This window comes from Callithrix jacchus, chromosome 7 (assembly GCF_049354715.1).
Source record: "Callithrix jacchus isolate 240 chromosome 7, calJac240_pri, whole genome shotgun sequence".
Lineage (NCBI taxonomy): Eukaryota > Metazoa > Chordata > Mammalia > Primates > Cebidae > Callithrix > Callithrix jacchus.
Genome location: NC_133508.1, coordinates 44217887 through 44245720, shown reverse-complemented (window position 1 = coordinate 44245720; position 27834 = coordinate 44217887). Strand labels below are relative to the sequence as shown.

At 54.0% G+C, this 27834-nt stretch overlaps 1 protein-coding gene across 9 annotated transcripts in view; it reads left to right on the top strand.

Moving 5' to 3' along the window:
• The window catches only part of ACOT7 (acyl-CoA thioesterase 7), a 123518-nt gene that overhangs the window by 40295 nt on the left and 55389 nt on the right, over positions 1-27834 (top strand). For all 9 annotated transcript variants that reach the window (XR_013519756.1, XR_004745695.3, XM_035307559.3 and 6 more), the window contains exons 2-5: positions 224-341; positions 8868-9024; positions 15185-15276; positions 20989-21103. Coding sequence is in view for 7 of the 9 variants with exons in the window: in XM_035307559.3 (XP_035163450.1) it covers positions 224-341; positions 8868-9024; positions 15185-15276; positions 20989-21103 (482 nt within the window). In the remaining 2 variants the exon portion in view is untranslated. The remainder of the gene's footprint in view (positions 1-223; positions 342-8867; positions 9025-15184; positions 15277-20988; positions 21104-27834) is intronic.

The following is a 27834-nucleotide window of genomic DNA, read 5'->3' as shown; positions in this document are numbered from 1 at the left end:
TCTCTCATGGAAACAGCATCTCAGCGCCCCTTCCGTGGCCTGGCAGATGGCACACAACCCTGACACACACACTACCTAGGAAGAGCCCAAACACATGAAAGGTTCTTTCTCTTTCCTCTGGAGCCATCGAGCCCTTTGGGGACCTTCTCCTGTCCTTGGGTTGTCACCATTGCATGAATGGCATCCTCTCTAGTGGCCTCACCCTGCTTCTTCTCTGCCCTAGGATCATGCGGCCAGATGACGCCAATGTGGCCGGCAATGTCCATGGGGGGACCATCCTGAAGATGATCGAGGAGGCGGGTGCCATCATCAGCACCCGGCATTGCAACAGCCAGAACGGGGTAAGAGTGTGGGCCCTGGATTCCGCAGCAGTATGGGTTCAAGACAGGAGTTCCCGGGGAGCCAGGCCCGCAACCTGCCTTCCCCTTGTGCCCCGGGCCTTGGGGGCATTGGGGGAAGTGGCCCAAGTACTTCTGCTCTGGACCCTTGGAGCTATGCTTGGTTTTGGCCTCAGCCAGGAGGTGTGGGAACCCACCAGAGATGAACCATCAAGCAAGCGTACAGGCCCTCCCTCCATCACTCCCCTCCATGCTGAGTCCCCCGCCAGCCTGGCCCTGATCAGAACCACGCCCTGCCTGCGTCGGGCGGAATTCATTTTCATGGCCAGGAGCTGAGACATAGAGGCCAGACAGCAGACTTAGGGGAAATCCCACCTCTGCCCTCACCAACCCCAGTGGCCATGGCAAGTGGCGTGGCTCTCTCTGCCTTGGCCACTTCTTGGCTGTGAAGCTCACAGGCCTGGTACCACTGTGCCCACGAGGGGCCCGCTCTCCACCTGCCCCCAAATTGTTGGGAAGGGCCCTGCGACCCCACAGCTGGGGACAAGGGGCACCATCTCTAGGGTCAACCTCAGGGCTGCTCTAAGACATTCAGTCATCCCAGCCCTGGGGAGGGGACATTTTCTCTAAAGATCAGCTGTTGGGGAGAAGCCAGCCCTTGGGTGCTGAGGACAGAGCGTCTGCCTTGGTGCCGAAGCTGTGGCCTCCACACTATGGGGCTTGGTCAGCACACCTGCTGTGGCCTCCAGGGAGGATGAGAGGAGGAAAGCTCAGCCAAGGTCTAGTGGGAGTGTGAGGTGCAGGTCCCCACCACAGGCATGGGCATGATGCCACTCTATCAAGAGGCTAAGTGGAAGCCACGTCAGAGACCAGGGGCCAGTGGAGGCTGTTAGCTCTGAGCACACTCGCGAGATGCAGGAAGTGGCCTGCTGGCTCTGTCAGCCTGGGCTGCCGTGACAAAGACCACAGCCTGGTGGCTTGTGAACAACAGAAATGCATTTGTCACAGGGCTGTGGGCTGGAAGGCCAGGACCAGGGTGCCAGCAGGTTCCGTGTGCTGAGGGCCCGTTTCCTGGTTCATAGACGTCACATCACTTCTTGTGTGTCCTCACTTGGCAGGGGGGGCTCTCTCAGGCCCTTTTATAGGACACTAATCCCATTTGTGAGGTTTCTGTCCCCATCCCCTCACTCCTGAAGGCCCTACCTCTTTCTACCATCCCCTTGGGGGTTAGGATTTTAACACAGGAATTTTGGGGGGACACAGACATGCGGGCCGTGGCACATATGTTCAGCCTGAAGCAGTGGGCAGTGTGTGTTCCAGTGGAGTGGAAGCTTTGTGTGTGTGTGTGCGCGTGCACACATGCATGTGTGGATATGTATGTGTGTGTGCAGAATGAACCAAGGCATGGTGAGTGCTGATGGTTGGACGTGGACATGGGGGACGTCATATGGTAGAGGCTCTGGAGTGGGTTTGCTGGCAGTGTCTGGTTTAGAAGGGGCTCGCTGGCCCAGCTGGGGATGGATTGATTCTGTGGCCCAGAGGCTCCAGTGCCGTTTGGTCACGTTCAGAGAGCGCCCTCTGGTGGCCCTGGGGAGGACGGGCCTGAGCCTGAGAGCCCTGGGCAGTGGTGAGGGCCAAGTCCCAAATTCCTGCTGCACCCTTCAAGAGAGAGACTGTGAGGGTCCCTGGCAGGCCTGGCAGGAGAGGATGGACACTGGAAGCAGGTGGTAGATCTGGGCTGTGACTCTGCCTCAAACCTGTGCTTTGAACACTTGCCCCTCCTTGCTCCTTCTCCAGGTCTGGGGCTGCTGGAGAGACAGTTTTGACACATTGACTTGGAGAAGCCTCTGGGCTACTGGTCACCAGGATGGTGATCCTGAAATTCTAGGCTCAGGAGGGGGTCTGTGAGCTCCAGGCAGCCCCAGGGCGTTGGGGTGAGAATAGTCCCTGGTGCCTGGATGCTGACCTGAAGGGCTTTGATGGGGCCCTGGGTGGGGCAGGGAACTCACCTAGTGGCGCCATCCAGTCCGTGGCTTTGATACCACAGTCCAGTCCCAGGGTTCTGTCTCTGGCTGCGGCCTCTTGGTCAGCCCAATCTGGATGCTTGCTTCTCCCAGCCTCCCTCCCCTCAGTAAATGGTCTCTGCCACCCCCAGGTGCCCAGGCTTAAAGCCTGGAGCCTCCATCGACCCCTCTCCCTCCCACACTCATGAGACTCTGGGAGCAGATCCTGCTACTCTACCTTCCGGGAAGTCCAGATCTGAGCACAGCCCCCCAGGCCCACCCTCACGTGGGTCCAGTGGTGCTGCTCTCCTGATTACCTGATCACTGCAGCAGCCTCCTGATGTGTCACCCTGCTGGTTCCTGCCGCCTCATTTGCTCTCCAGCAGTAGCCAGGGGGATGTGAAGTCAGAGCACAGCCCATGCGGAGTCCTCCAGAGTCAAAGGCGCATCCACACGAGTCCCTGTCCCTGCCTAGCACGACTTGGGAACCTCACCTCCTACATCTCTTTGTCAGCTCTCCCTCTGGCCTCACTGGCTTTTCTCCAGATATCCGCAGGGCCCTGCCCTTGCTTCTTCCAGGTTCTAAATAAAAACAGTGTCATCCCAGCACTTTGGGAGGCTGAGATGGGCACATCACTGGAGCTCAGGAGTTTGAGACCAGCCTGGACAACATGGCAAAACGTTGCCTCTACAAAAACTACGAAAATTAGCCGGGTGTGGTGGTGTGTGCCTATAGGCCCAGGTTCTCGGGAGGCTGAGGCAGGAGGATCACCTGAGCCCAGGAAGGTCGAGGCTACAGTGAACTGAGATCCCGTCAGTGCAGTCTAGCCTGGGTGACAGTGAGACCCTGTTTCTACAAAAACAAAACACAACATCCAGCCTTGCCCCCGATGGCCTGGCTCCCACCTTCCTTCCAGTTGCTGCTCTGCTCCTGATCTGCTGTACTTATAAAGAGTGGTAGCCCCACGAGGGCAGGACTTCGGCCCTTGGTTTCCCCAGACTGAGGCATAGAGCACGCTCAGGCATCTGCTGGATGCTGGGAACTCCCACCTGGCACCATCACTGTTGCGGAGAGCTTCCACTGAGTGAGCACTTGTGATGAGCCTGTGGCCACACTGGGCTCTCCCTGTGTAGTCTTCCCAGCCACCTGTAGAGAAAGACACTGTTTTTTTGTTTTTTGTTTTTTTTAGACAAAGTTTTGCTCTTGTTGCCTAGGCTGGAGTGCAATGGCATGATCTCGGCTCACCACAACCTCCGCCTCCTGGGTTCAAGCAAGTCTCCTGCCTCAGCCTCCCGTGTAGTTGGCATTACAGGCATGCGCCACCATGCCCAGCTAATTTTTGTATTTTTAGTACAGATGAGGTTTCACCATGTTGGATATGCTGGTCTTGAACTCATGATCTACCCACTTTGGCTTCCCAAAGTGCTGGGATTACAGGTATGAGCCACGATGCCCGGCCCTAATTTTCTTCTTTGGTATTTTAAGCTGGGAGAGAACCAAGCTCTAGGGTCATCAGCGGCCTTCTGCCCTGGGAAGGGCAGGCTTAAAGCCATCCCCATTTTTCCCCATGCCAGGCCTGGGTGTCGGCACCATGGGGAAGGCTCCTGGATGGTTCTGCCTGAGAGGCATCCTGAGGGACTGTGTGGAGAGGAGGCTTTGCCTTCCTCCAGCTCAAGTCACTCTCTCTGAGTGAACCTGCTTTTGCACCTCCTCTGAGGCCCTCCACCTGCCCTTCACCCTGGCCCACAAGGCTGGGCAGCCTGGCTCTGCTGACCTTTGTCCATTCTCCCACTGCGTCCCTGTGTTCTGGCGGCTCCCTCCCACCTCCCTCCCACTCTGCCGCTTTTTCCTCTCCCTGTGGTACCAATGCTCTCCCCACCTTCCCCTGTCCTCAACTCAAATGCCTGTCATCTGAAGTTGTGCCCCACTTCACATCAAGGGGCTGTCTTGAGAGCACCTTGAGAGTCCTTTGGGACACTTCTTACGTGGAACCATAAATGGCGTGGCCTCATTTACTTCTCGTTCATCCCCCAGCCAGAACCCAGGCTCCTCTGACCTTCCCTCTGCAGACCCAGCACTAAGAGGCCACACAGATGTTGCTAGAAAACAGCTTCAGAGCAGGGAGGTGGAAGGCCACTGCCACCCAGAGCCCTGAGTGCGTAGGTGTTTGGTCTGTGTCGGCGTAGCATACCATAATGTATTCAGCCATCCTCGAACAACACACTTGGCTTAATTCCACTTTCAGGTCTTGCAAACAGTGTGTGGCTCATTCCAAGATGGGCACTGCCCTGCCCAGAGGCTGTGCCTAATTCTTTTTTTTTTTTGGCTTAAGTCAAATAGGATTAATTATTTTTTTGAGAGAGAGAGTTTTGATTTTGTTGCCCAGGTTAGAGTGCAATGGCACTATCCCGGCTCACTGCAACCTCCTCCTCCCGGGTTAAAGTGATTCTCCTGCCTCAGTCTCCAGAGTAGCTGGGATTACAGGCATGGAGCACCATGCCCGGCTAACTTTGTATTTTTGGTAGAGACGGGGTTTCACCATGTTAGTCAGGCCTGTCTTGAACTCCTGACCTCAGGTGATCCACCTGCCTCCGCCTCCCAAAGTGCTGGAATTAGCGGTCGTGCCCAGCTGGCAATGCCTAATTCTTACCTGGCTGAGTGCAGCCCTGCCCTAGCAACCTTTGGCCAGTGGGTGGTGCCGTTGCCACGTACATTGACTTGGGGGTGAAAGACACAGTTCCAGACATCACTTTACTGTGACCTGTTGAGAGGAGGGCAGGGTTTGCAGGGCACAAGCCTGTGCAAACTAGAATGGGGAAGCCTTGGGCCACCCTGGACAGCTCTGGAACTTTTCCTGCCCAGCCCTAGATGCACCCACAGAGTCACCGGGGAGAGGGTTCAGACAGGGGCTCGCAGCTGCACCTCCAAAGAAGCAGGTGCTGGGTTTGTGGTGGGCCCCGGAGCTTGCATGTTTGCCCCACCCCAGTGAGTCCTCATGCAGGTGGGCACGCTGCACATTGATGCTTTGGGGGCAGCAGGCGGTAGGTGGGAGAACACAGATGCGCACACCAGGGCTCGAAGTGACCGCCATGTACTCTCTGCGTGCCCTGGACGCTTGCCTGGTGTGTCACCCCTTGTCAGGTTGCTGTGAAGATCACCTGGGCCAGCGATGCCAGGGCTGGCAGGCAGGCCCCTCCCTCACCTGCCCCCTGCCCATCCCAGTGAGCCCGAGAGCAGCTCAGTGTCATGCTGTCAACATCCTAAGGAAGCAGTTGTCGCACAGTAGAAAGTCATGGCAGTCCTCTGGAAACTGGAGGCTCACAGCCCCCACAGCTCAAACACAAGGTCATCTTTTGTGTCATTTATTCACCGAAGACGAGGAATTAGTCGGTTCGGAGTGTTGGTCAGGGTGCCGTGAGGTGCCAAACGACAAGCCCAGTTACCGCTGCCCTGAGAAACACTTGGGATCATATATAAAAGTCTTTATCCTTGGGCCCAGAAACTAATCCCAAATGCAGACAATGGCTTTAAGTGCAAGGGTGCCCATCACAGCATTATTTATAATGAGGGTCAACTGGGGATGGCCCAAATCTCTTAACAGAAGAAGAAGAATGTTCAGTTCCACCTGGCTGGCCAGACTGGAGTGCAGAGGTGGGATCTCGGCTCCGCCTCCCAGGCTCAAGTGATTCTCCTGCTTCAGCCTCCCAAGTACTTAGGACTACAGGCTGTGCCACCACGCCCAGCTAATTTTTGTATTTTTAGTAGAGATGGGGTTTCACCATGTTGGCCAGGATGGTCTCGATCTCTTTACCTTGTGATCCACCTGCCTTGGTCTCCCAAAGTGTTGGGAATACAGGTGTGAGCCACTGCGCTCGGCCTGAAAGTAATTTTCTAAAAAAAAGTTAGGTGTGGTGGCATGCTCTTATAGTCCCAGCTACTCAGGAGGCTGAGGCTGGAGGATCACTTGAGCTCAGGAGGAGTTTGAGGCTGCAGTGAGCATGATTATGCCTGTGAATAGCCATTGCATTCCTGCCTGGGCAGCATAGCAAGGTCCTGTCTTTAAAAATAATAATAATAATTTTGCATTGGAGTGCCATGAAAAGGAAGTCACAAAAGGATAAGGAAGTCTTTCGCAGGCAGCCACCGTCTGTGTGTTTGCGTCTCTGTTCGTCCTCAGTGTTGAAATCCTCCCCAGGGTGAGGGTATTAGGAGGTGGGGCCTTTGGGAGGTGATAAGGGCATGGGGTAGAGCTTCATGAATGGGGTCATTGTCCTCAGGAAAGAGGCCTGAGTTAGCTCATTTGCCCCAACCACCACGTGAGGACACACGCCATCTGTGAACTTCCAGGAAGCTGGCCCTCACCAGACATGGTATCTGCCTGTCCTTGCTCTTGGACTTCCAGCCTCCAGGACTGTGAGAAATAAATTTCTGTTGTGTCTAAGCGTCCAGGCTAGGGCATTGTGTTACGGCAGCCCAATGAACTAAGACCCAGCCATACCGAAGATGATCCCCAGGGCAGATGGAGAGAGAAAAAAGCATGGTGCAGTGCCGCCTTTCCACCTCCACCCCACCACGTGGGTGCAGATGTAGTGTCTGATCTGACACATGGGACCCTGGCAACCCCAGCTGCCAAGGGGTCCTGTGTGGCAGGGGACAAGATGGCCAGAGGCAAACCCAGCACCATAGGCTTTTTTGTTCCTTTTAAATTTTGAATCATGAGAATGGGTCGCCTATTTGAAGGATAAATAACATTTAAATTTTAAAAAATAATAGTTGGGCCAGGCATGGTGGCTCACGCTTCTAATCCCAGCACTTTGGGAGGCTGAGGCAGGAGAATTGCCTCAATCCTGGAGGTAGAAGTTGCAGTGAGCCAAGACTGCACCACTGCATTTCAGCCTGGGGGACAGAGCGAGACTCCATCTCAGAAAAAAAAAAGGTGGGGGGCGGGCAGGCTCAGGGGCTCACGCTTGTCATCCCAGCACTTTGGGAGGCCAAGGCGGGTGGATTACTTGAGGTCAGGAGTTTGAGATCAGCCTGACCAACATGGCGAAACCCTGCCTCTACTAAAAATACAAAAACCAGCCAGGTGTGGTGGCGCACGCCTGTGTTTCTAGCTACTCAGGAGGCTGAGGCAGGAGAATTGCTTGAACCTGGGAGGTGGAGGTTGTAGTGAGTTGAGATCTCACCACTGCACTCCAGGCTGGGGGACAGAGCGAGACTCCATCTCAGGGAGAAAAAAACAACAACAACAACAACAACAAAAAGTGACAGCAAAGAGCCATGTCACAACGTGGGCAGATTATTTTTCCCATATTGAATGAAAAAGAATCAGAAGGTGAGGGTGTACATTTAGCGGGGTTTTTGTTTGTTTGTTTTTGAGGTGGAGTCTCGCTCTGTCACCCAGGCTGGATTGCAGTGGTGCGATACTGGCTCTCTGTAACCCCCACCTCCCAGGTTCAACCGATTCTCATACCTTAGCCTCCTGAGTAGCTGGGATTACAGACGTGCACCACCACACCTGGCTAATTTTTATATTTTTAGTAGAGATGGGGTTTCACCATATTGGCCAGGCTGGTCTCGAGCTCCTGGCCTCACGTGATCAGCCCACCATGGCCTCCCAAAGTTCTGAGGTTAGAGTCATGAGCCATCACACCCAGCCTAAAAAAGAATAGTGATTGTGGCTGGGCGCTGTGGCTCATGCCTATAATCCCAGCACTTTGGGAGGCTGAGGCAGGTGGATCACGAGGTCAAGTGATCGAGACCGTCCCGGTCAACAGGGTGAAACCCCGTCTCTACTAAAAATACAAAAAATTAGCTGGGCATGGTGGCACGCGCCTGTAATCCCACCTACTCGGGAGGCTGAGGCAGGAGAACCCAAGAGGCGGAAGTTGCGGTGAGCCGAGATCGCGCCATTGCACTCCAGCCTGGGTAACAAGAGCGAAACTCCGTCTCAAAAAAAAGAATAGTGATTGTGAAGAATGTGTCACAACACGGGCAGATTATTCTTCCCATGTTGAATGAAAGCGAATCAGAAGGTGAAGGTGCATATTCAGTGTTTGCACAGCTATATTAGACTAAAACTGTGAAATGAGCCAGGCAGACAAACAAGTGAGGCAACAAAATCCCCATTCTTGGGAAAAAAGGAGGAGTGATGTTCCCCTTTGTTTCCACTTTCCTGTATTTCCCGAATTTTCCATAATGAGTCTGTATGCATTTTTTCACTTTTTATTATGCGAATAATGCATGCTTATTGTGAGAAAATCAGAAAACAGGAAGAAGCCCTTGGCGATCCCACTGCCTGGGGAATCGCCTGCAGCAGTTGCTCTGGGCTGGGCTCTCCAGGGCTCCTCTGCATCCCTGTGCTTCTGCGTTCAGGAATGCATGGTGCCAATAAATTGCAGTGAATTGGTTGCTTTCACAATGGGGAACAAAAAGCAAAGGCAGTTTCCAGGGGGCGTGTCTAGGGCAGGGGTCTCGGGGCTGGGCTGGCTGGGCCCAGGCTGACCACTGCCTCTGTCTCCACAGGAGCGCTGTGTGGCTGCGCTGGCTCGGGTTGAGCGCACCGACTTCCTGTCGCCCATGTGCATCGGGGAGGTGGCCCACGTCAGCGCGGAGATCACCTATACCTCTAAGCATTCGGTGGAGGTACAGGTCAACGTGTTGTCTGAAAACATCCTCACAGGTACTTCTGGGAGTGACAGTGGTGACTGGAGCACTCAGAGCTGTGGCCACACAGCTGCTCCCCTCCCGAGGGCAGAGGACGCCCCAGGGCCTGGCCCCTTTCCCACCACTGAGACCTCCCTCACCTCCCACCTTGGCCCTGGGAGCAGTTCCGTCCATTGCCCTGATTTTGCAGACAGGAAACAGGCACAGAGGGGTTAAGAAACGAGCCCAAGTCGGCCAGACGTGGTGGCTCACGTTGTAACCCCAGCACTTTGGGAGGCCAAGGCAGGTGGAGGTCAGGAGTTCGAGACCAGCCTGACCACCATGGTGAAACCCCATCTCTACTAAAAATATAAAAAATCAGCCAAAGCATGGTGGCACCTGTAATTCCAGCCACTTGGGAGGCTGAGGCAGAAGAATCGCTTGAAACTGGAGGTGGAGGTTGCAGTGAACCCAAATTACACCATTGTACTCTGGCCCTGGCAGCAGAGTGAGACTCCCTCCTCCCCCCAAAAAGCCCAATTTCAGCAAGTTCGGGCACTCAGACTAGGACTCAGCCCTGCCATCCACGTTTGGCCTGAGTGCATCACTGCTGCCTGTCCTGTTGCCTATGGCCAGTTCATCCATGGCAGGGGCTGGGCGTGGGCTGTAAGTTGGGTGAGAACCGTCCGTCTGCCCCTCTGTGGGTCTCTCTGACCTGCCTTCCCTTCTCAAGCACAGGCAGGTGTTGGCTCCAGAGAGGACACTGCCTGCTCCCAGGGGACTTGCCCTGGGCCCCAGAAACCAGGCTTAGATAGAAGCTCACTGAGTGAAGCTTTGCCTCTGCTTTCATCTGAATATTCCTTTCCTTGGCTATGGTAACCATGGAAACCCCCTTTCCTTTCCCACTGGGCGCTGCAGGAGAGGGCGACTCCAGTGCTCACCAGCGCAGTGTTCCTTTTTATACCCCAGCTGGGGACAGGAGGTGAGGGGGTGGGAAAGACAAGCCTCTTCCTCTGCCCCTGGCCCTCTCCCTGCCACCTCCCAGGTTGCCAGTCCTCCTGTGCAGAACAGAGGCTCGGCTGCTTTCCTCCTCTTCCCCACCTTGTTCCTCAGCAGTGCTGCCCTGTGGGGTGCCAGCTCACAGCCATTTAAGGGGCTCAAGTCCTCTTCCCCATGATGGGCGGGTAGCAAGCACAGTTATGCATCTAGAACGTTCTGAGGACCTCAGCAGGGTTGGTGATTAAATGGGTGTGTCAGCTCAGCTTCGGCAGGTGGACAGATTTAGCTGAGCAAGGGCTGGGGTGGAAGGTGGTCAGTGGGCCTTCCCTGCACTCCCATGCCCTGCCACTCCCTCAGTGGGCACCGCTGACATCAGAGGGACCCTTGGAGTGAGATGTGCTACCGTTGTGCCATGAAGTCTTTCAGAGGGACCCTTGGATGCTGTCTCAGGCCGTGGCAGAGAAAGGGGCATATGGGCACCTCCTACCTCAGGAGCGGCACGCACACTCAGGAGAGGCTCAGGGCAGGGTGGGTTCTCCGAGTTAGAGATCTGGGGTTCCCTGCCATCTCCCGTGAGGTCTCAGCTCTTCTGACCATTCGGGGGATGGAGCCTTGGCCCCTTCCTGGAGAGGAGGGATGGTCCTCTGTGCTCTGCTGCCTCCCAGGACCTTCCTGCTTTTGAGAGCCCTGTCAGCAGCATCCTTTGTCACTGTAGCAGTTGGTGGCTTCAGAAATGCCGGGAAGGGATCTTTGTTGCAGATTTTCTGCCATGGAAGTTCCCTCTGTGGTCCATCAGAGGCCACAGCCTCAGAGGAAGCCCCGAAGAGCAGTTTGTTTTGTTTTGTTTTTTGAGATGGAGTCTTGCTCTGTCCCAGGCTGGAGTGCAGTGGCATGATCTCGGCTCACTGAAATCTCCGCCTCCCGGGTTCAAACTATTCTCTTGCCTCAGCCTCCTGAGTAGCTGGGATTACAGGGGCCTACCACCACACCTGGCTAATTTTTGTATTTTTAGTAGAGATGGGGTTTCACCATGATGGCCAGTCTGGTCTGGAACTCCTGACCTCAGGTGATCCACCCACCTTGGCCTCCCAAAGTGCTGGGATTATAGGCATGAGCCATTGAGCCCAACTGAGCAGTTTGGGATGATGAAGAGAGAGGCAGAGAGACAGAAAGGTGTTCTCAGACTTTCAGCATGGCTGGGACTTGCTGTCCCCACAACAGGGAGCAGTGCAGCCCAAAGGTCAGGGGTGCTGAGCTTGAGGAACTCCCCAGATCATGAGCTTCCCTTTCCTGGCCGCTTCTGCTGGCCCATAATAGACATGGAACCAATAGTGGATGAGCAAATGAATGAATGAATGAGTGAATGAATGAATGAGTGACTGAGTGGAGTAACCAGGAAGAACTTCGAGTCAGTGCTGGCTGATTGGGTTCTAATGAGAATGGCGCTAACTGACATGCTCCTGGGAGTTCTTTGCTCTTAGGGCTGAGTGTGGGGAGAGGGGCATAGTCTCCTGTGCAGAGCCAGGGCAGGCGCAACCTTGAGAGAGCAGCCCCCACTCACCCAGAAGGTGCTGGGCGCTTCTCTTCCTCCCCGCTGTGTTCCGTCCTCTGCAGCCCTCAGCCTTCTCCTCCTCAGAGAGGGATGGAGATGCCCACCCTTCCTCCCTTCCTCGTGCCCGTGAGGAAATGGCGGCTTGGAGAAGGCAGAAGATGCATGCCAGCACATGATGGCTTTTCCCAGTGGGGCTGGGCGGTGCCCCAGGTTCTTCTTCCTGGCTTCAGCCTTTTCCCTGTAGCAGGGGCTGGGGCAAGGATGCCCTGGAGCCCTGAGGCTGTGGCTTTTCTCCATGTCTTGGTCAGGCCCTGGAGCCTGCTGTCGTCTCACTCTGTGACTGTGGGTCTCATCTTCCCCTCTGTCTCCCTCATCTCCTCATCTACGCTTCTGCTTCTCTGCCGTCCCTCTCTGCTGTCTCTGTTATTCTCTTGAGGCCCTTCTCTGTCTCTGCCCATGTGTCCCCTGGAGATTGAGCTCATGAAGTCCCCAACACCAAGAACAGCACCTGGCACTCAGTGGGCATGCAGGGAGCACTGGCTGAATGGGTGGTGACCTCTGAAAGACAGGGGCACTGCAGGTGGGGGCAGAGGAAGCATTCAGGGGCCCTGGCCGGAGCAGGCTGAGTCATAGGCTGTGTGCGTGACATCTGTGGGCTGTCTCCACCCCAGGAGGCAGGGGTCCCCTGTTCTGTGTGTCCCCTCTATCTGGGCTGTGCCATCTGTCACGAGGCCACTTGAGTGAGCCCAGGCCCAGGCAGACGACCCACAAACCTTGCCTTTGAGGCGGCTCATTTATCTCCAGCAACTGTCAAAGTATTAAACTAGCTGGGATGTGATTGCTGCAAACTGCTCCAGAAAATCGCTGGGAGCTCTGAACGTTTTAAGAGAGGTGTTTTTTTTTTTTTTGAGATGTTGCTCTGTGGCCCAGGCTGGAGTGCAGTGGCGCGATCTCAGCTCACTGCAACCTCTGCCTCCCGTGTTCAAGTGATTCTCCTGCCTCAGCTTCCCGAGTAGCTGGGACTGAAGGCGCATGCCCCCACACCCAGCTTTTAGTAGAGACAGGGTTTCACGGTGTTAGCCAGAATGGTCTTGATCTCCTGACCTTGTGATCCACCCGCCTCAGTCTCTCACAGTGCTGGGACTACAGGCGTGAGCCACCATGCCGGCCGGCCAAGAGGTAAGATATTTGTTAATGCTGTCATTGTCTTTTGATCGTTTCATTAAATGATGGAGACAGTACAGTTAGCATGTTTGCCTCTCTTGCTGCGTGGTGTTCATTTAGGTCCAGAGGGCTGCTCCAGTTGCCATGGAAACCGGCTTGTCAGGCTGGCTCTGGCCGAGTCCAGCAGGAAATCTTTATTCCCAAAAGCAGGTTGTCAGATTCACTCTCAGTCAAAGTGCAGTGGAAATATTTTCCCATATGATTTGTCTGCGATTCCCAAGCACAGGGAGCCCCTTGTCCTCACCGTGTGTTCCGTTGGGGGAGGAGCGGCAGGCCGGGGCCTTCTTCTAATGGGCCCCCTGGGGTGTGACTTGGAGCCTGGGGCTGTGTTTACCGAGGAAGAAAAGCACTTTGCTGTGGGAAGGCAGGTTCAGGTAACTGGTGGGAAGTGAGCGCCTCCAGGGGTTTTGGCAGGGCCTGAGGCTGCTCCTGTCTGCTGTTCCTCTGTGATTTCCTGCAGTTAACTCTTCCGCAGAGATTACAGCGAGCATCTTCTGACTTGAAGAAGCCACTTTTATTTATTTCTTTTATTTTGAGACAGTGTCTTGCTCTGTGGCCCAGGCTGGAGCACAGTGGCGAAATCTAGGCTCACTGTAATCTCCGCCTTGTAGGCTCAGGGAATCCTCAGTCTGTGGTCCCTCAGTCTTTAGGACCACAGGTGCACACCGCCATGCCCAGCTATTTTTTTTCTTTTAGATGGAGTTTCGCTGTTGTTTCCCAGGCTGGAGTGCAGTGGCACGATCTCGGTTCACCACAACCTCTGCCTCCCAGGTTCAAGCAATTCTCCTGCCTCAGCCTCCGGAGTAGCTTGGATTACAGGCTTGCGCCACCATACCCAGCTAATTTCGTATATTTAGTAGAGACAGGATTTCTCCATGTTTGTCAGGCTGGTCTCGAACTGCTGACCTCAGGTGATCTACCCACCTCTGCCTCCCAAAGTTCTGGGATTACAGGCATGAGCCACCGCACCCAGCCCTAATTTTTTGTATTTTTGGTAGAGACAGGTCTCCCTATATTGCCCAGGCTGGTCTGGAACTCCTGAGCGCAAGTGATCCACATGCCTCAGGCTCCCAAAGTGCTGGGATTAAGGCGTGAGCCACTGAGCCTGATGAAGGCACTTTTTAAAGGCATCTTTGCAGGGACTTGAAATGACTGGGACATGGGAGTACGGCACCAAGTTGCTGTGTGACCCTAGGTAAACCCTAGCCTTGACGTCTCTGGGCTTCAGGCTCCTTCTGTACAAGTGAGGGATGTACACCAGGGATCTCCAGGCTCCTTTAGCCCTGATAGACCACAAGCCTGTGTATCTCAGCCCAGACAGACCTCCCTGTCCTGCAGCCCCACTTTGCTCTGTGGCTGGGCCCAGTGCCCCGAGGAGTCAGCAGCCTACATACAGCCCATCTCTCGACACCCGGAAGCTTCTGGTGGAGCTTTGGATGGGCTGGCAGCACCCCCAGTGTCTGGTGTGAAGGAAAGGAAGTTCCTGGGGTGGCAAAAATGGGGCTTTGATGAGCTGGCTTTGCTGCTCTGTGCTTTGGGCTGTGGGGGCCCTGGCTGTCTCCCCACCTCTCCCCTGGGCTGCTCTGCCTGGGCACGGCCTCCACATCCCCCTGAGCCTCTGCAGTGTGCACAATCTGTGTGGGCCAAGTGTCTTTCCTGGCTTCCCGTCTGGGGGGCCTTCTTAGCAGTGCCTGGGCAAGTGGATGGGATCTGTAGAAGACGCTGCATGTCTGAGGGTTGGGACATCACGTTCCTCAGCGAGGAGCTTTTGATTTGACGTTCAGTGTCAGCAGCGATCAGTTGGTGTGGAGGCTTGAGCCAACAGGTAAAGCGGGCTCAGCCTTGTCTCCCCAGACACAGTGAAGGTGTCTGCCTACAGCCAGTCAGTCCTTCCCCTCTGTGTGTGGGGCTCATTGGGAGCTCCTGATGTGTTTTCATAATCATGCTTCCTTTCTGTCAAAACACCAGGAAGAGGAGGGTGCCTGGAGTTGGTGCCCCCTGGGTGATCCTTATTGGATGGGGCTGACCAGCTCTGGACCATCCAGGCTTAAACCGCGTGGTCTGAAGTCTTTTCAGTAGCCCCTGGAAAGGGAGAACTGCCCAAAGTGGGTGCATGGGGAGGGGTTGGGGTCCACTTTGGAGACCCCCAAAACTGAGCTCAAGCCAGTTTTGGGGGTCACACCTTGTGATGGGAGTAGGTCCCATGCAGCCTTTCTCCATGGTCTCTGGGGTCTCTGCTTCTGTTTGTCTATGTTCACATGATGGCAGCAACCCCCCCTCCCGGGCAGGATGCTGAAAAGGCCTTGGGGGTTGGGGGCCAGAACAGGTGGTACACAGTGAGGTGTGTTTCAGGTGCTGGGACCGGGCACTGGAGCAGCACCCCGTCTCCTGGGCATCACTGATGTGATTTTCTTCTCTTAAGGTGCCAAAAAGCTGACCAATAAGGCCACCCTCTGGTATGTGCCCCTGTCGCTGAAGAATGTGGACAAGGTCCTTGAGGTGCCTCCTGTTGTGGTAAGGCGCCCTTCCGCTTCTCTCTTGGGGGCAGATGGCAGAGACCAGGTCACCTCACCTGATGGTGGGGGGCTCGTTCAGCTGAGGGTCCCAAGGGAGCAACTGGCCAGAGCTGGGGCCCAGGGGCCAGGTCTGTCAGCAGGCAGTGTGCCCTCTGGGCTGGGCAAGGCATCCTGGGCTCCACAGGAGTTTCTGTCCTGCCTCCGAGGAAACATGGGTGGGGAGGACACATGTCTGTGTCGGAGCTTCCAGTGTGTGTTGAATTCATGCGTGCAGACTGAGTGCAAGCTGGCCCGAAACCCGTGGACGTAGATATCCCTCCAACCTAGGGACCTTCTTGTCACACTCCCTAAGCAGAGAAAAGGTGGCGACGAGATCGTGAGAGTGATGTTTCCTTCTTTCGGGAGCCGAGACCACCAGACTGCCCGGCCCGAGCCGGCGGCTCCCACCACGGCCCTGTGAGCTGGTTCTGATCTCTGCTTCTGCCTCAGTGGCCGTGGAGACAGCTCTCGCATGAGCTTTTGTTTGTCCCTCCTTGTCCCCTGCTGGTGTCTGCCTCCTTCTCTGGGTTTATCTCATTTCTGGCTCTGCTGTGGACAGAAGCACCTGTCGTCATACCCATTCATTGTGTTGTTGGAGGGGTCCCACCCTGGGCCGGTGTGTGGGTGAAGCCTGTGGAAGCTGTGCATGCAGACTCTTGGAGGACAGACTTTGGGAATAAAGAAATCATGTTCATATCCTAAAAGTACTCCCTCGCCTCCTTCTCCTGTGCCCCCAAGTTCATTGGCAAGTCCAGGGACAGGTGTGACCAGCTCGTCCCCTAGCCTGACCCTGCAGTCCTCAGGCCTCAGTTCCCAGGAGGAGCTCTTCTTGGAGGGAACCAGGATTCTGAGCCTCTGCCGTGTAGGCCCGGGCAGGGAGCTTTTCCTCTGGCTGAGATATATATAGAATACGTTTTTAGAAATAATCAAACTGAGAACCAGATTGTCAGGAATTGGTGCCTGCTCTTTTTGCTTCCAGACCCTGGGCTCCCCTGACGGCACCATATGCCCTGGTCCCCTCCGCAGTGTTGCAGGGCTCAGGGCGCTTCCCGTCTGTAGGAATCCTGGCTCTCCATCTTCCCGCTGCCCCGGGTCACCAGGGATGATGGCGTCTCACTCCCTGCTGCCACTGCCCCGTGAGTTGGGGGAGGTGCTCCCTGAGACCTGTTTCCTGCCGTCTCTGCCGTCCCCAGCTCCATGTCTGACTGGACACTGCTGGGGTCTCCTCAGATGGCAGTCAAGGTCTGGGAGGGGTGTTTCCACAGGTAGGGGTGGCTGGCTGCCGGGTCCAGCTTCTGTTTGCCCTAGATTTTTTTTTTTAAATCTTGGTGACAGGGGAGCCCTGTCTGTTTTTAACAGGAAGGGCAGGCTGGTGGCTGCAGCTCTAGTTTTATGAGACCAGGATGGCAGCACAGTAGAATCTGGCCAGCGGGCGGGGGCTCCAGGTCAGGGTGTAGAGTCCGAGGTCTCACGCTTCCACCTGATTCAGTGTCCCGGGGCTGCTGTGGCCAAGTGTCACCGACACTTGCTCTCATAATAGAATTTGATTTCTCTCACAGTTCTGGAGGCCAGATGTCCAAAGGTGTGGGCAGGCCCCGCACCCTCTTCCCCGGCTCCAGGCAAGGATCCCTCCTGGCCTCTCCAGTGGTGGGTGGCTCCAGGCATCCCTTGGCTGAGGCGGCGTCACTCCAGCTTCTGCCTCCGCCTGTGCATGGCCTGCTTACAAGAACACGGGTCACTGGGCTTAGGGCCCATGCCATTCTGCTGTGACCTCATTCTAACTATTCACAGCTACAAAGACCCGGTTTGGAGGTGTTTGCATTTTGAGGTTTCAGGTGGATATACGTTTTGAGGGACACTGTTCAACCTAGTGCACCAGCCCTCAGTTCAACACCCTCCCCCCTTTCTCCCTCATTCTTTGTGGGGCTGTTCTCTCTCTCTGCTTCTTGGCTGAGATGGAAACTGTGGTCATTTTCAAGCAGTGCTAACTAGGGGGTGGCTGAAGACCTAAGGCACAGGGGTCAGCTGGAGGCTCCTGACTGTTCTCTGCAGAATCACAAGTGCACCCACCCCACCTTCATTCTCTTCTCTAAGCCCTTGGCGTTCAGTGAGCCACATCACATGTAAATATTGAGACACAGCATTTAACGGATTTAATTTTCAGATGCTACCCAGTTTTGAAATCTCTCCCAGGCCCTATGCCTGGCTTTGGCATCTCATGGTGCATCTCAGGCGGGTGATACCAAGGGGCGGTTCCGGACCTGAACACTGTTGCTTTTGCTGCCTTTTGCTGTTAGGATCTCGGTGCCAAGGGCTGTCGGGTCTTTCTTTGGCTGGTGAAAGGGACGGGTGGCTTCAGACTCCCCTGCCTCCTGTCCCCTTGCTGCAGGGACAGGGCACTTTCAGTGTGACCCCTCTTAGCCTCCCCTCTCCTTGCCCGGTAATTAGCTCCCTCCCTCCCACATCCTAGAGGAGCCCCCTGTTGCTTTTTCATTTCCTTTGTGTAGTGGGGTTTGATGAGACGTAAGTATCAATTTGGCCTTGTTGAGGGGTTGTTGGAACCATTCCAGAGCCGGGGCAGCCAGAGCTGCAGATGGGAGAGGCTGCACAGTTCTCAGCTGCGGCTGTTGCTAAGAGCTATTTGCACCATCTTCACCCAACACATGCTAGGCCCATTTACTATAACCCTTCCGTTGATTCGGAATCTAGGTCTCCTGTTTTTTACTGGCAGGCCCAGCCACAGACCTGCTTGAATCCTGGAAAGTGCAGCTTCCTTCCCTGGCTCCGATAGGTATTTATGCTCTCAGCCTGGCCACCAGGCTGTCTTATATTCCATGAGCATCTCCTGCTGACCTTTCTACAGGCAGCCATCACTGATTTAGGAAAACATCCATCCCTGTATCTATAGCTATGTAGATGTATGTAATACACACTCACATACTGCAGAGGTATCACATACGTATGCTTGTAGATATCTTGAACACACATGCATGCATGCGCGCACACACACGCATGCGCGCTCTCTCTCTCTCTCTCTCTCTCTCTCTCTGTTCCTGGATGTGTGCATCTCCCTGGAGGAACCCAGCCGCTGGCTGTGTGCACAGGCGTCTATTGTAGGGCGTCCTTTCTTTGTTCTGCCTTCCTCCCAGCCTGGCAGAGGCTAAAGCTTTCCTAGTAAGCAGGGAACCTTGGTGGCCCTGTGGTGCACCAGAGGGGCCCCAGGATGACCGGAGGGACAGCCGCAGCCCTGGACAGGCTGTGTAGCCACTGGGGGTGGATGCTTTGTTTTTTTTCAAATGTCTGAATGTGTGCTCAAGTGAAGAGTTCACAGCCTGTCTCAGACATTTGGGCCGCGCTGTCTGCTGCTTCAGATCAGTTGGGTTTGATGAGCCCTCAGGGGTAAGAGTTAGGTGCCAGCATCATTAAAATGTTCCAGCAGTTTTGTTCCCAGATTGAAAGGCAGCACTGGGGAGGAGGCTGGGCTTCTCCTCATGGCTTGTGTCCAGGGCGGGGCCCCATCATTTCCCTGTCCACCCGCCAAGCACAGACAAGCTGGATGCCGCAAGGATTTATTAGACTGGGAGTTGGCTCCTTTAAAAAATCCCTTTAAAAGGCATTTCTCGAGGATGCTGAATTCACCCATCAGTGTTCCTAGGTAGGCACAGACAAACTCTCCTCTCTGTCATTACTTGGCCGATGGAACATTAGGACGTGGTTTATTTGTGGAGGAAAATGTTGAATTACCCACTGCAACTTAAAACACTCTCCACGGTTTGCTTCTTTTGAAGAAACCCTTCAGTTCCCTTCTCAGCCTCTTTTGAAGATGGATTCTCAACTGAAGATGGTGGGTAATTAAGCCGAGGATTGGTGTTCAGGCCCCGTGCAGTTTTGGAGCTGAGCCATGAGCAGGACTTATCAGGATGTTTACAACTGGTTTTTGAAAGAAAGTCTAACACAGCCGTCTGAAGTGAACTTGTTTAGGTCAGAGGGGCTTCAACAGGCGGCTGAGAGGGGCCCAGACGGGCCTTGAGTTCTGTGGCTTCCCCACAGGGTCAGCTGGAATTGTTAGATGAGTGAATGTGAGAGCCGAAGTCAAGGCTAATCAGAGTGGCTAGGAGGAGGTCGGCCAGGACGGCCTGGCTGAGGGGGAGGGGGAGGATCCTGAGGGATGGAGGAGGCAGAGGGTCTGCACCCAGGCCCCGAGGGCCCCTCTGAGGGTCCCATGGGGAGGGAGTGTGGTGCGTCCCCTCCACTGTGCACAGGAGGGCAGTAATGAACTGTTATGTCCAAGAAATGCAGTACACCCTGTTGTGTCCCAGGACTCAGGAGCTTTGGTTTTTGTGCTGAGTCTTTTTTTTTTTGAAATGGAGTCTTGCTCTGTCACCCAGGCTGGAGTGCAGTGGTGTGATCTCAGTTCACTGCAACCTCTGCCTCCCAGGTTCAAGCGATTCCCTTGCCTCAACCTCCTAAGTAGCTGAGACTGCATTCGGCCACCACCACACCCGGCTAATTTTGGTATTTTTAGTAAAGATCATGGTTTCACCATGTTGGCCAGGCTGGTCTCAAACTCCTGATCTCAAGTGATCCACCTGCCTCAGCCTCCCAAAGTGCTGGGATTACAGGCATGAGCCACCATGCCTGGGCTGTGCTGAGTTTTATATTCACATTTATTTTTAACTTCTGGGGTCAGAATCCCTGTGATCCATTAAGAGAGTCTCGGGGGGATGGTTCTATCTTTGACTGCCTGTTCTCTACAAATATACAGCCTGCTCAGTTGACCAAGGGTCAGCAGTGACACACAGAGCCTCTGTTCACTCATGGCCCTGGGAGAGTGGCTGGGCCCTTTTCGAGGGTCCCTTTATTCTGGAATGAATCCTAGGAATGAATGGGGTAGTGCAAAATGATTACAAGGAACCTAGGATCGGTATGGTTTTACTAGTGAAAAATTGGGGGCCAGGCGCGGTGGCTCCCACCTGTAACCCCAGCACTTTGGTAGGTCAAGGTGGGCAGATCACGAGGTCAAGAGATCGAGACCATCCTGGCCAACATGGTAAAACCATGATCTCTACTAAAAATACCAAAGTCAGCTGGGTCTCTACTAAAAGTACAAAAATTAGCTGGGTGTGATGGTGCGCTTCTGTGGTCCCAGCTGCTGGGGGGTGGGGGGCGGGTGAGGCAGAAGAATCACTTGAACCCCGAGGGCAGAGGTTGCAGTGAGCTGAGATTGCACCACTGCTCTCTAGCCTGGGACAGAGCAAGACTCTGTCTCAAAAATCAATAAAATAAATTTTAAAAATAAAGAAAAATTGGGAATAAGTGCCCACATAGTTATAAAAATCATGTTAAATGATACGGTGAAGTGGCAAAGCACAGTTGCTTTTAAACTCTGCATACAGCACCATAGAGCTTGTTATCTATTTGTGGGCACAAGAGCAAGTCCAGGAAGGATCTAAACTGAACATCTGACCCAGGTTGTCTCTGGGGAGTGGAGCTGCCTGGGATTCCTCTCTTTCTGTATTTTTATTACTTATATTAAACACACATGAACAGAAGAAAAAATAGTCTCAGTTACAAAAGGCTATGTGACATAAGGGGCCTGGGGTTGTGGCCATTCGGCAAGGGGAGGAGGCCGTATCCCACCGGGGCCTGACCTGTCTCTGGTTTCCCGCAGTATTCCCGGCAGGAGCAGGAGGAGGAGGGCCGAAAGCGATACGAAGCCCAGAAGCTGGAGCGCATGGAGACCAAGTGGAGGAACGGGGACATTGTCCAGCCAGTCCTCAACCCAGGTGACAGCTGTGGGCACAAGCAGCAGGTGTCTCTCCTCGCTGGGGGTGCATGGGAGGCAGGAGCTGACCAGGCCTACGTGAGCCTCCTGTTGAAGGTTCCCCAGGCACTGAGCGTACTCTCCTGGAACTGGTCTCTCTGGGGTCCCCAGAGGGCTATCCCCCAGCCCTGCCCTGAGCCGTGTAGACCCCTCCAGTCACACAGCTGGAAAGTGACCTGAGCAACTCAGCGATTCCTAAGAGGGCACTACACGTGGGGCTTCCACTGCCAGGCAGGTGGCTGCACCTGTTCACAGGGAATTGGTTTTTGTTCTATCTTTTCCTCGTGTTCACTCAGTGGCTTGTTCTTTCTTTTTTTGAGAGAGTCTCACTCTGTCACCCAGGCTGGAGTACAGTGGCACAATCTTGGCTCATTGCAGCCTTTGCCTCCTGGGTTCAAGCAATTGAACCCTGTCTCAGCCTTCTGAATAGCTGGTATTAAGGCACATGCCTCCATGCCGGGCTAATCTTTGTATTTTTTTTTTTGAGACGGAGTTTCGCTCTTGTTACTCAGGCTGGAGTGCAATGGCACCATCTTGGCTCCCCGCAACCTCCGCCTCCTGGGTTCAGGCAATTCTGCCTCAGCCTCCTGAGTAGCTGGGATTACAGGCACATGCCACCATGCCTAGCTAATTTTTGTATTTTTAGTAGAGATGGGGTTTCACCATGTTGACCAGGATGGTCTCGATCTCTTGACCTCATGATCCACCCGCCTCAGCCTCCCAAAGTGCTGGGATTACAGAATCTTTGTATTTTTAGTAGAGATGAGATTTCACTATGTTAGCCAGACTGGTCTTGAACTGCTGACCTTAAGTGATGAGCCTTGGCCTCCCAAAGTGCTGGGACTGTAAGTGTGAACCAGAGCACCCAGCCAGGTCCCTTGTTCTTGATGGGATTTCCAGCTCATTCAAAAAAGAAAAAAACGGCAGCAATTATTCAAGTGGCACTTATTCTCGGCTCTGCTGTTCAGATATTGACTGGGGGAGTGGCTCTGCCAGTCGGGCACTGGGCTCTGTAGTGTGCCCAGCTTCCCTGCAGTGTTGGTCCCTTCTGTCTATCCATCCTCTTGCCCTCATGTCACGATGCTCTGGTTTTCACAAAATGTTCATCCAAAATCCAAACAAATGCACAACGAGTTGTTTTCCCTCAAGCAAGGACTTTCTACCCAAGGAACTCCCGAGTTCCTAGAAACAGTTCAGGGCAGGGGGCCCTGGGGAGTGTCAGTCCCCCTAGGAACAGGGTGAGCCTTTGGTAGCAGGCAATGAGTGTTACCTGTCTCCCCACTGCACACATGGAGGTCACGTTGTAATAGTGGTGGGAGAACTCCCTCTCAAATGCACTATGTGCTTCTCTGCCTCCCTGCGATGGCCTGGGCTTAGGGCGCACTCGTGCTCTGTGCTGGGTTCCACAGGGCGCCGTCCTCATGCAGCCTGCGGAGGGTTTGCTGCTCCCCACCGCCCCTTAAGGGACCCTGGCCATGGCAGGTGTTTGAGTTTCTGACTCGGCTTTCTGTTTTGCCGCCACTCTCAGCAACGGTCAGGACCTGCCTCAAGTAATCCCTTTTCCCCTGGGATGTGCCTGTGATGTGGGCTCCACTCTGGGGTCTACCTGCTCCCAGCCCTGCTGGAGAGGCGCCCTGGCCCTGCTAACCTGGACTCGGGGCATCGTTCTGGCTGTCCACCTCCCTGGCCTCGTCCACATCAGCATCAAGGGGGCTGGGGGGACTGGAAAAAGCACAGATTACCACCTGTCTTTCCGGGCTAGGCTGCTGGCGCACAGCAGGCATGTGCTTGACTTCCAGACAGGTCAGCTTGAGGCTTGGGCAGGGGTTTGTGTGTCTTTGTGTCACATTTGTGTCTCTGACCCAGTCTGTGCTCCATCCTCAACTTGCCAAAAGCAGACTGGTTGTCACCTTGGGTCAGTGGGACTGGGTAGGTTGGTTTCTTTACTGTTGGAGAATCTGCTGTAGGTTTCTTCTCTTTTCAGATTGAAGGAAGGAAGGAAGGAGAGGGAAGGAAAGAAAGAGAGAAGAAAGAAAATTAATCTATCAGCATTAATAGAAAGAATGGTGCTGCTTTGATGACACCCCAGAAGAGATACCTTTTTTTTTTCCCCGAAATGAAGTACTGCTGTGTCGCCCAGGCTGGAGTACAGTGGTATAATCTCAGCTCACTGCAACTTCTGCCTCCTGGGTTCAAGCAATGCTTCTGCCTTAGACTTCTAAGTAGCTGGGATTACAGGTGCATGTCACCATGCTCGGCTAATTTTTGTATTTTTAGTAGAGACAAGGTTTCACCATCTTGGCCAGGCTGGTCTCGAACTCCTGACCTCGTGATTCACCCACCTCAGTCTCCCAAAGTATTGGGATTACAGGTGTGAACTACCGTGCCCGGCCTGAGATGCCTTTTAAAAATAAAATTTAAATAGACAGCGGGTTTCTCAACACAGCAATATACCAGACAGGCTTGGAGGCATGTGCTGGGACAGACAGTGCCCAGGCTCTGCCTCTGGGAGGGCAGCTCAGCAGGCAGGTCAGACACAGGCCCCAAGGACCGTGATGGGATGCAAGGGAGGGAAGATGTCTTGGGAAAGGCATCAACACAGTGCTCAGGGTCAGAAGATATGTCCACATTCAAATACCTAAGCCGTGAATCGGACCTTACATGGAAAATGGGTCTTAGCAGATAGGGTTATGCTAAGGATGTTGAGATGAGGTCATCTGGATTACCCAGGTGGGCCCCAAATCCAGTGACAGGTGCCCTTGTAAAGAGATGAGCAGAGGCCACGTCTAGCCTAACACAAAGAGGGCGTGGAGGAGAGGGTCTGGGTGGGACCTGGGGGCTGCCTGGACCTACCTTTTCATGAGCGGTTTCTGGAGAGGGCTTGCGGCTGGTGCCAGACCATGGGGGGCTGAGGAAGTGGGCAGCGCTGCCGGGCTGACTCTGGCTTTGAGAGGCCTGGACTAGATCCTAGCTTCTGCCTTTCACTGACCCTCAGAGACACTAAAATTACTCAAGATTTTCAATCAGTTTAAATTCCTTTACTCGTGGGATTCTGTTGTTTGCTGGCCTCTGGTTGGCTGTAAATTTAGAGATGATATTTTTCAGAATGTAGTATTCAGTATCGTTCAGAGTTGGCCTTCCAAATCTCAAGATTTCCATGTGCTTTTACAACAATGCATCTTCTTCAGATGATTGGATTAGAGACTTGGCTTTTAAACGTTTCTGAGGAAGTCTCATGGCCATTCTTTCTTGAGTATACTTGATCATCTGCATCTCTGACTCTCATTTCTGGGTGGAGCTGACACCTCAGTGGCAGAGCTAGATTGGTCCTCCCTGTCAGGGCTGCCCAGTGCCCTTGGGAGCCAGGGGTATGCTCCTGAGACCAGCCTGGTCTCCTGTATGTGGCTCAGTGTGGGTGAGTTTGGGTTTGGGAGGGGTGTCCTGGTCAATGGGAAACAGCAGCTCAGGGAGAAGAGTGTGTGTGTCCTTGGCATTGGGGTCTTTTTTTTTCTTTTTCTTTTTCTTTTTCTTTTTTTTTGAGACAGAGTCTTGCTCTGTTGCTAGGCGCCAGGCTAGAGTGGAGTGGCGCAATCTCAGCTCACTGCATTCTCCGCCTCCTGTGTTCAAGCAATTCTCTCCTGCCTCAGCCTCCCAAGTAGCTGGGACTACAGGCACGCGCCACAAAGCCCAGCTAATTTTCGTATTTTTTAGTAGAGATGGGATTTCATCATGTTGGCCAGGATGGTCTCGATCTCTTGACCTTGTGATCCGCCCGCCTCGGCCTCCCAAAGTGCTGGGATTATAGGTGTGAGACATGCTGTCCCTTCCTGTGGGAGGACCCTCCCTCTCTGCCCTGAAGAGGGCGGCTTGCCCTTTGACTTGCCTCCTCCCAGCCCCTGCACCTCCCACATCCCGAATTTCATCTTAGAGCCAGAGTTCAGACTGTTGCCTAGCAACCTCCGCAGGGGCAGCCTCTCTTTCAGGTAGCTCAGAGTCTGTGAGTTCCTTAAAAGCCCATTGTCCATATATACGGCTGTAATTAGTCAATAATTTTTTTTTGAGACAGTGTTTGACTCTGTCACCCAGGCTGGAGTGTAGAATGCAGTGGTGCCATCTCAGCTCACTGCAACCTCCGCTTCCCAGGTTCAAGCAGTTCTCCTACCTCAGCCTCCTGAGTAGCTGGAGTTACAGGCACACCACCATGCCTAGCTAATTTTTGTATTTTTAGTGTAATTATTTTGTAATTTAGTGTAATTTTTGTATTTTTAAAGACAGGGTTTCACCATGTTGGCCAGGCTCGTGTCCAACTCCTGACCTCAGGTTATCCACCCACCTTGGCCTCCCAAAGTGCTGGGATTACAGGAGTGAGCAACCAAGCCTGGTTTTTTTTTTTTTTTTTGAGGCAGAGTCTCACTCTGTTGCCCAGGCTGGAGTGCAATGGTGCGATCTCGGCTCACTGCAACCTCTGCCTCCCAGGTTCAAGTGATTCTGGTACCCCAGCCTCCCGAGTAGCTGGGATTACAGGCATGCATCACTGTGCCCAGTGAATTTTTGTATTTTCAGTAGAGACAGGGTTTCTCCATGTTGGCCAGACTGGTCTCAGACTCCTGATTCAAGTGATCTGCCAGCCTTGGCCTCCCAAAGTATTGAGATTACAGGTGTGAGCCGCTGCGCCCGGCCCAATATACAGTTTTTTAAAGGCCAGTTATCCTTATTGTTTTCTCCATCTGACAAGAAAAAGGAAATTACCATGAGCTCCTCGGATTCATAGCTGTCGGCTGTCCAGCTTCGACCATGTAGGGACTGTGCAGCCATATGGCTGTCCATTTTTAGGGCTTATGACAAAATTAGCCCTGCCTCACACAAGTTCAGTGGCCTGCCTCATCCCTGGCCCTTGGGTTGAAAATAGTGTTCACTTTCAGACCTGGTCCAGCCCTTCCAGACCTGGTCCAGCCCTTCCAGTGCAGATGGGGTCTTGGTAGGTCACCTAGCCCCTGGCTCCTGGGTTGGGATCTGCTTCCTGGGGTCAGACAGTGCTCTTGCCAAGTCCCAGGAAGATCCGCCCTGAGCCATCCATGAGGGTGTGAGTGTGGTGAGCATGGCCAGGCCTGGGGCTCGGCCCAGGGTCTGAAGGGCCTTCCACCCGATGCCTCTGGCCCTCTGGCCAGGCCCATAGTCCTGCTCCCGTAAGCAGTAGTTTGGGGGCTGGGGGCATGGGGGAAGCAAGAGAGGATCGGGGAAGAAGGGAGGTGCTGGAGTTGGACCGCCTAGGTTTGAACCCAGCTCTGCTGCCTTCGTGGGAACTTAACCTCCCCATGCCTCAGTTTCCTCAGCTGGGACCAGAGATGGTGAAATGGAAACCGAAACCATAGGCTTGTGAAAATGACATAAATACCTAACACCCATGAAGCCATGGAAACCGCTTGTCACATGGGACGGGACCCGGAAAGGAGAGTTTTGTGTTATGGCTGTGGAAACCTCGCCCGCTGCCACCCTGAGGGCCTGGTTCAGGCTCCTCACAGCATTTTGAAACTGCAGGTTCGAAGATTGGGCACGGCATTAGTCAGGGTCTTCCTCACTGCTGCAGCAGACAAACCCGAAAACCCTTGCCGGTCCCGCAGCCGAGGTTTATTTCCTGCTTAGGTAAAGTCCAAATCAGACTTTCCTAATGGGGTGGATTTCCTCCAAATGGTAGAGATGTGGGGATTCAGGCCCCTTCAGTCCTCTACCTCCACTGTCTTTTATGGGTAGCTTTGACGGTTACCTTGGAAGGGGACAGAGTGGAGAGGCTCACACATCCGAGGTTTCCGTGGGTCAGGCCTGGAAGCAGCATTTCACTCTGCTCACATCCTGGACATGAGTGGTATTTCCACACCCACTGTAGAGGAGGCAGGGCAGCATGGCCCTGCTGTGGTGTGGAGACAGGCTTGGTCATCTCTGCCTGGTCCTGCCTCTCCAGTCACCAGATCCCTGTTGTATTCGTTGCACCATTAGAGCACCTCACCCTCAAGGATGACCTCCTGAATTTCTGGCTGGCCCCTGTGCTGACCTCAGAGTGTAGCAGCTGGCTATATGCACGCAGTCTTCTCCGTCATGTTCAGATGCAATTCATCATGTTCCTGCAGCCGATGAACTAAGATGATGAGTTATCTGCACTTGCAGCCTTTATACAGACAGCAGCAGAAGAGGGGATAGAAGAGCACGCTCATTTAGGAAAGGAAAGAATGGGAGCTACCCAGGAGCCCCTGGCCCAAGCAGAGATGACTCTTGCCAGGGTCTGAGCTGTGGCCATGGGGAAGGGTCTTTGGTGAGACCCTGATTCCGCTCTTGAGGAGGAACTACATGGTCCCTGGCTCAGCCTTGTTGAAGGTTCTTCCCTGTTCATTATCCTCCATGGCCTCATCCAAGTGGGCACCGGGAAATGGGGCCCTCAGCCCGCCTCCTGCCTGTCTAGGTTTGGGGAGGTTACTTTAGGGTTTTCATAGTCAAAAGCTTTATTTCAGTCCAGGCAAATTCAGATTCCTCGTAAACTTGGTAGGCATCTGATCTGTCTGCCTCGTCAGTTCCACGTGATGGGAACCACACCCAGCATTCTTTCCAAGTGTAATGCCCCAGCCTGGTATATGTCGTTGCTTTTCCATCCCACTTCACTCCACTGTCTTTCTCACTCTCCAGACACACATGGCTGGGTAG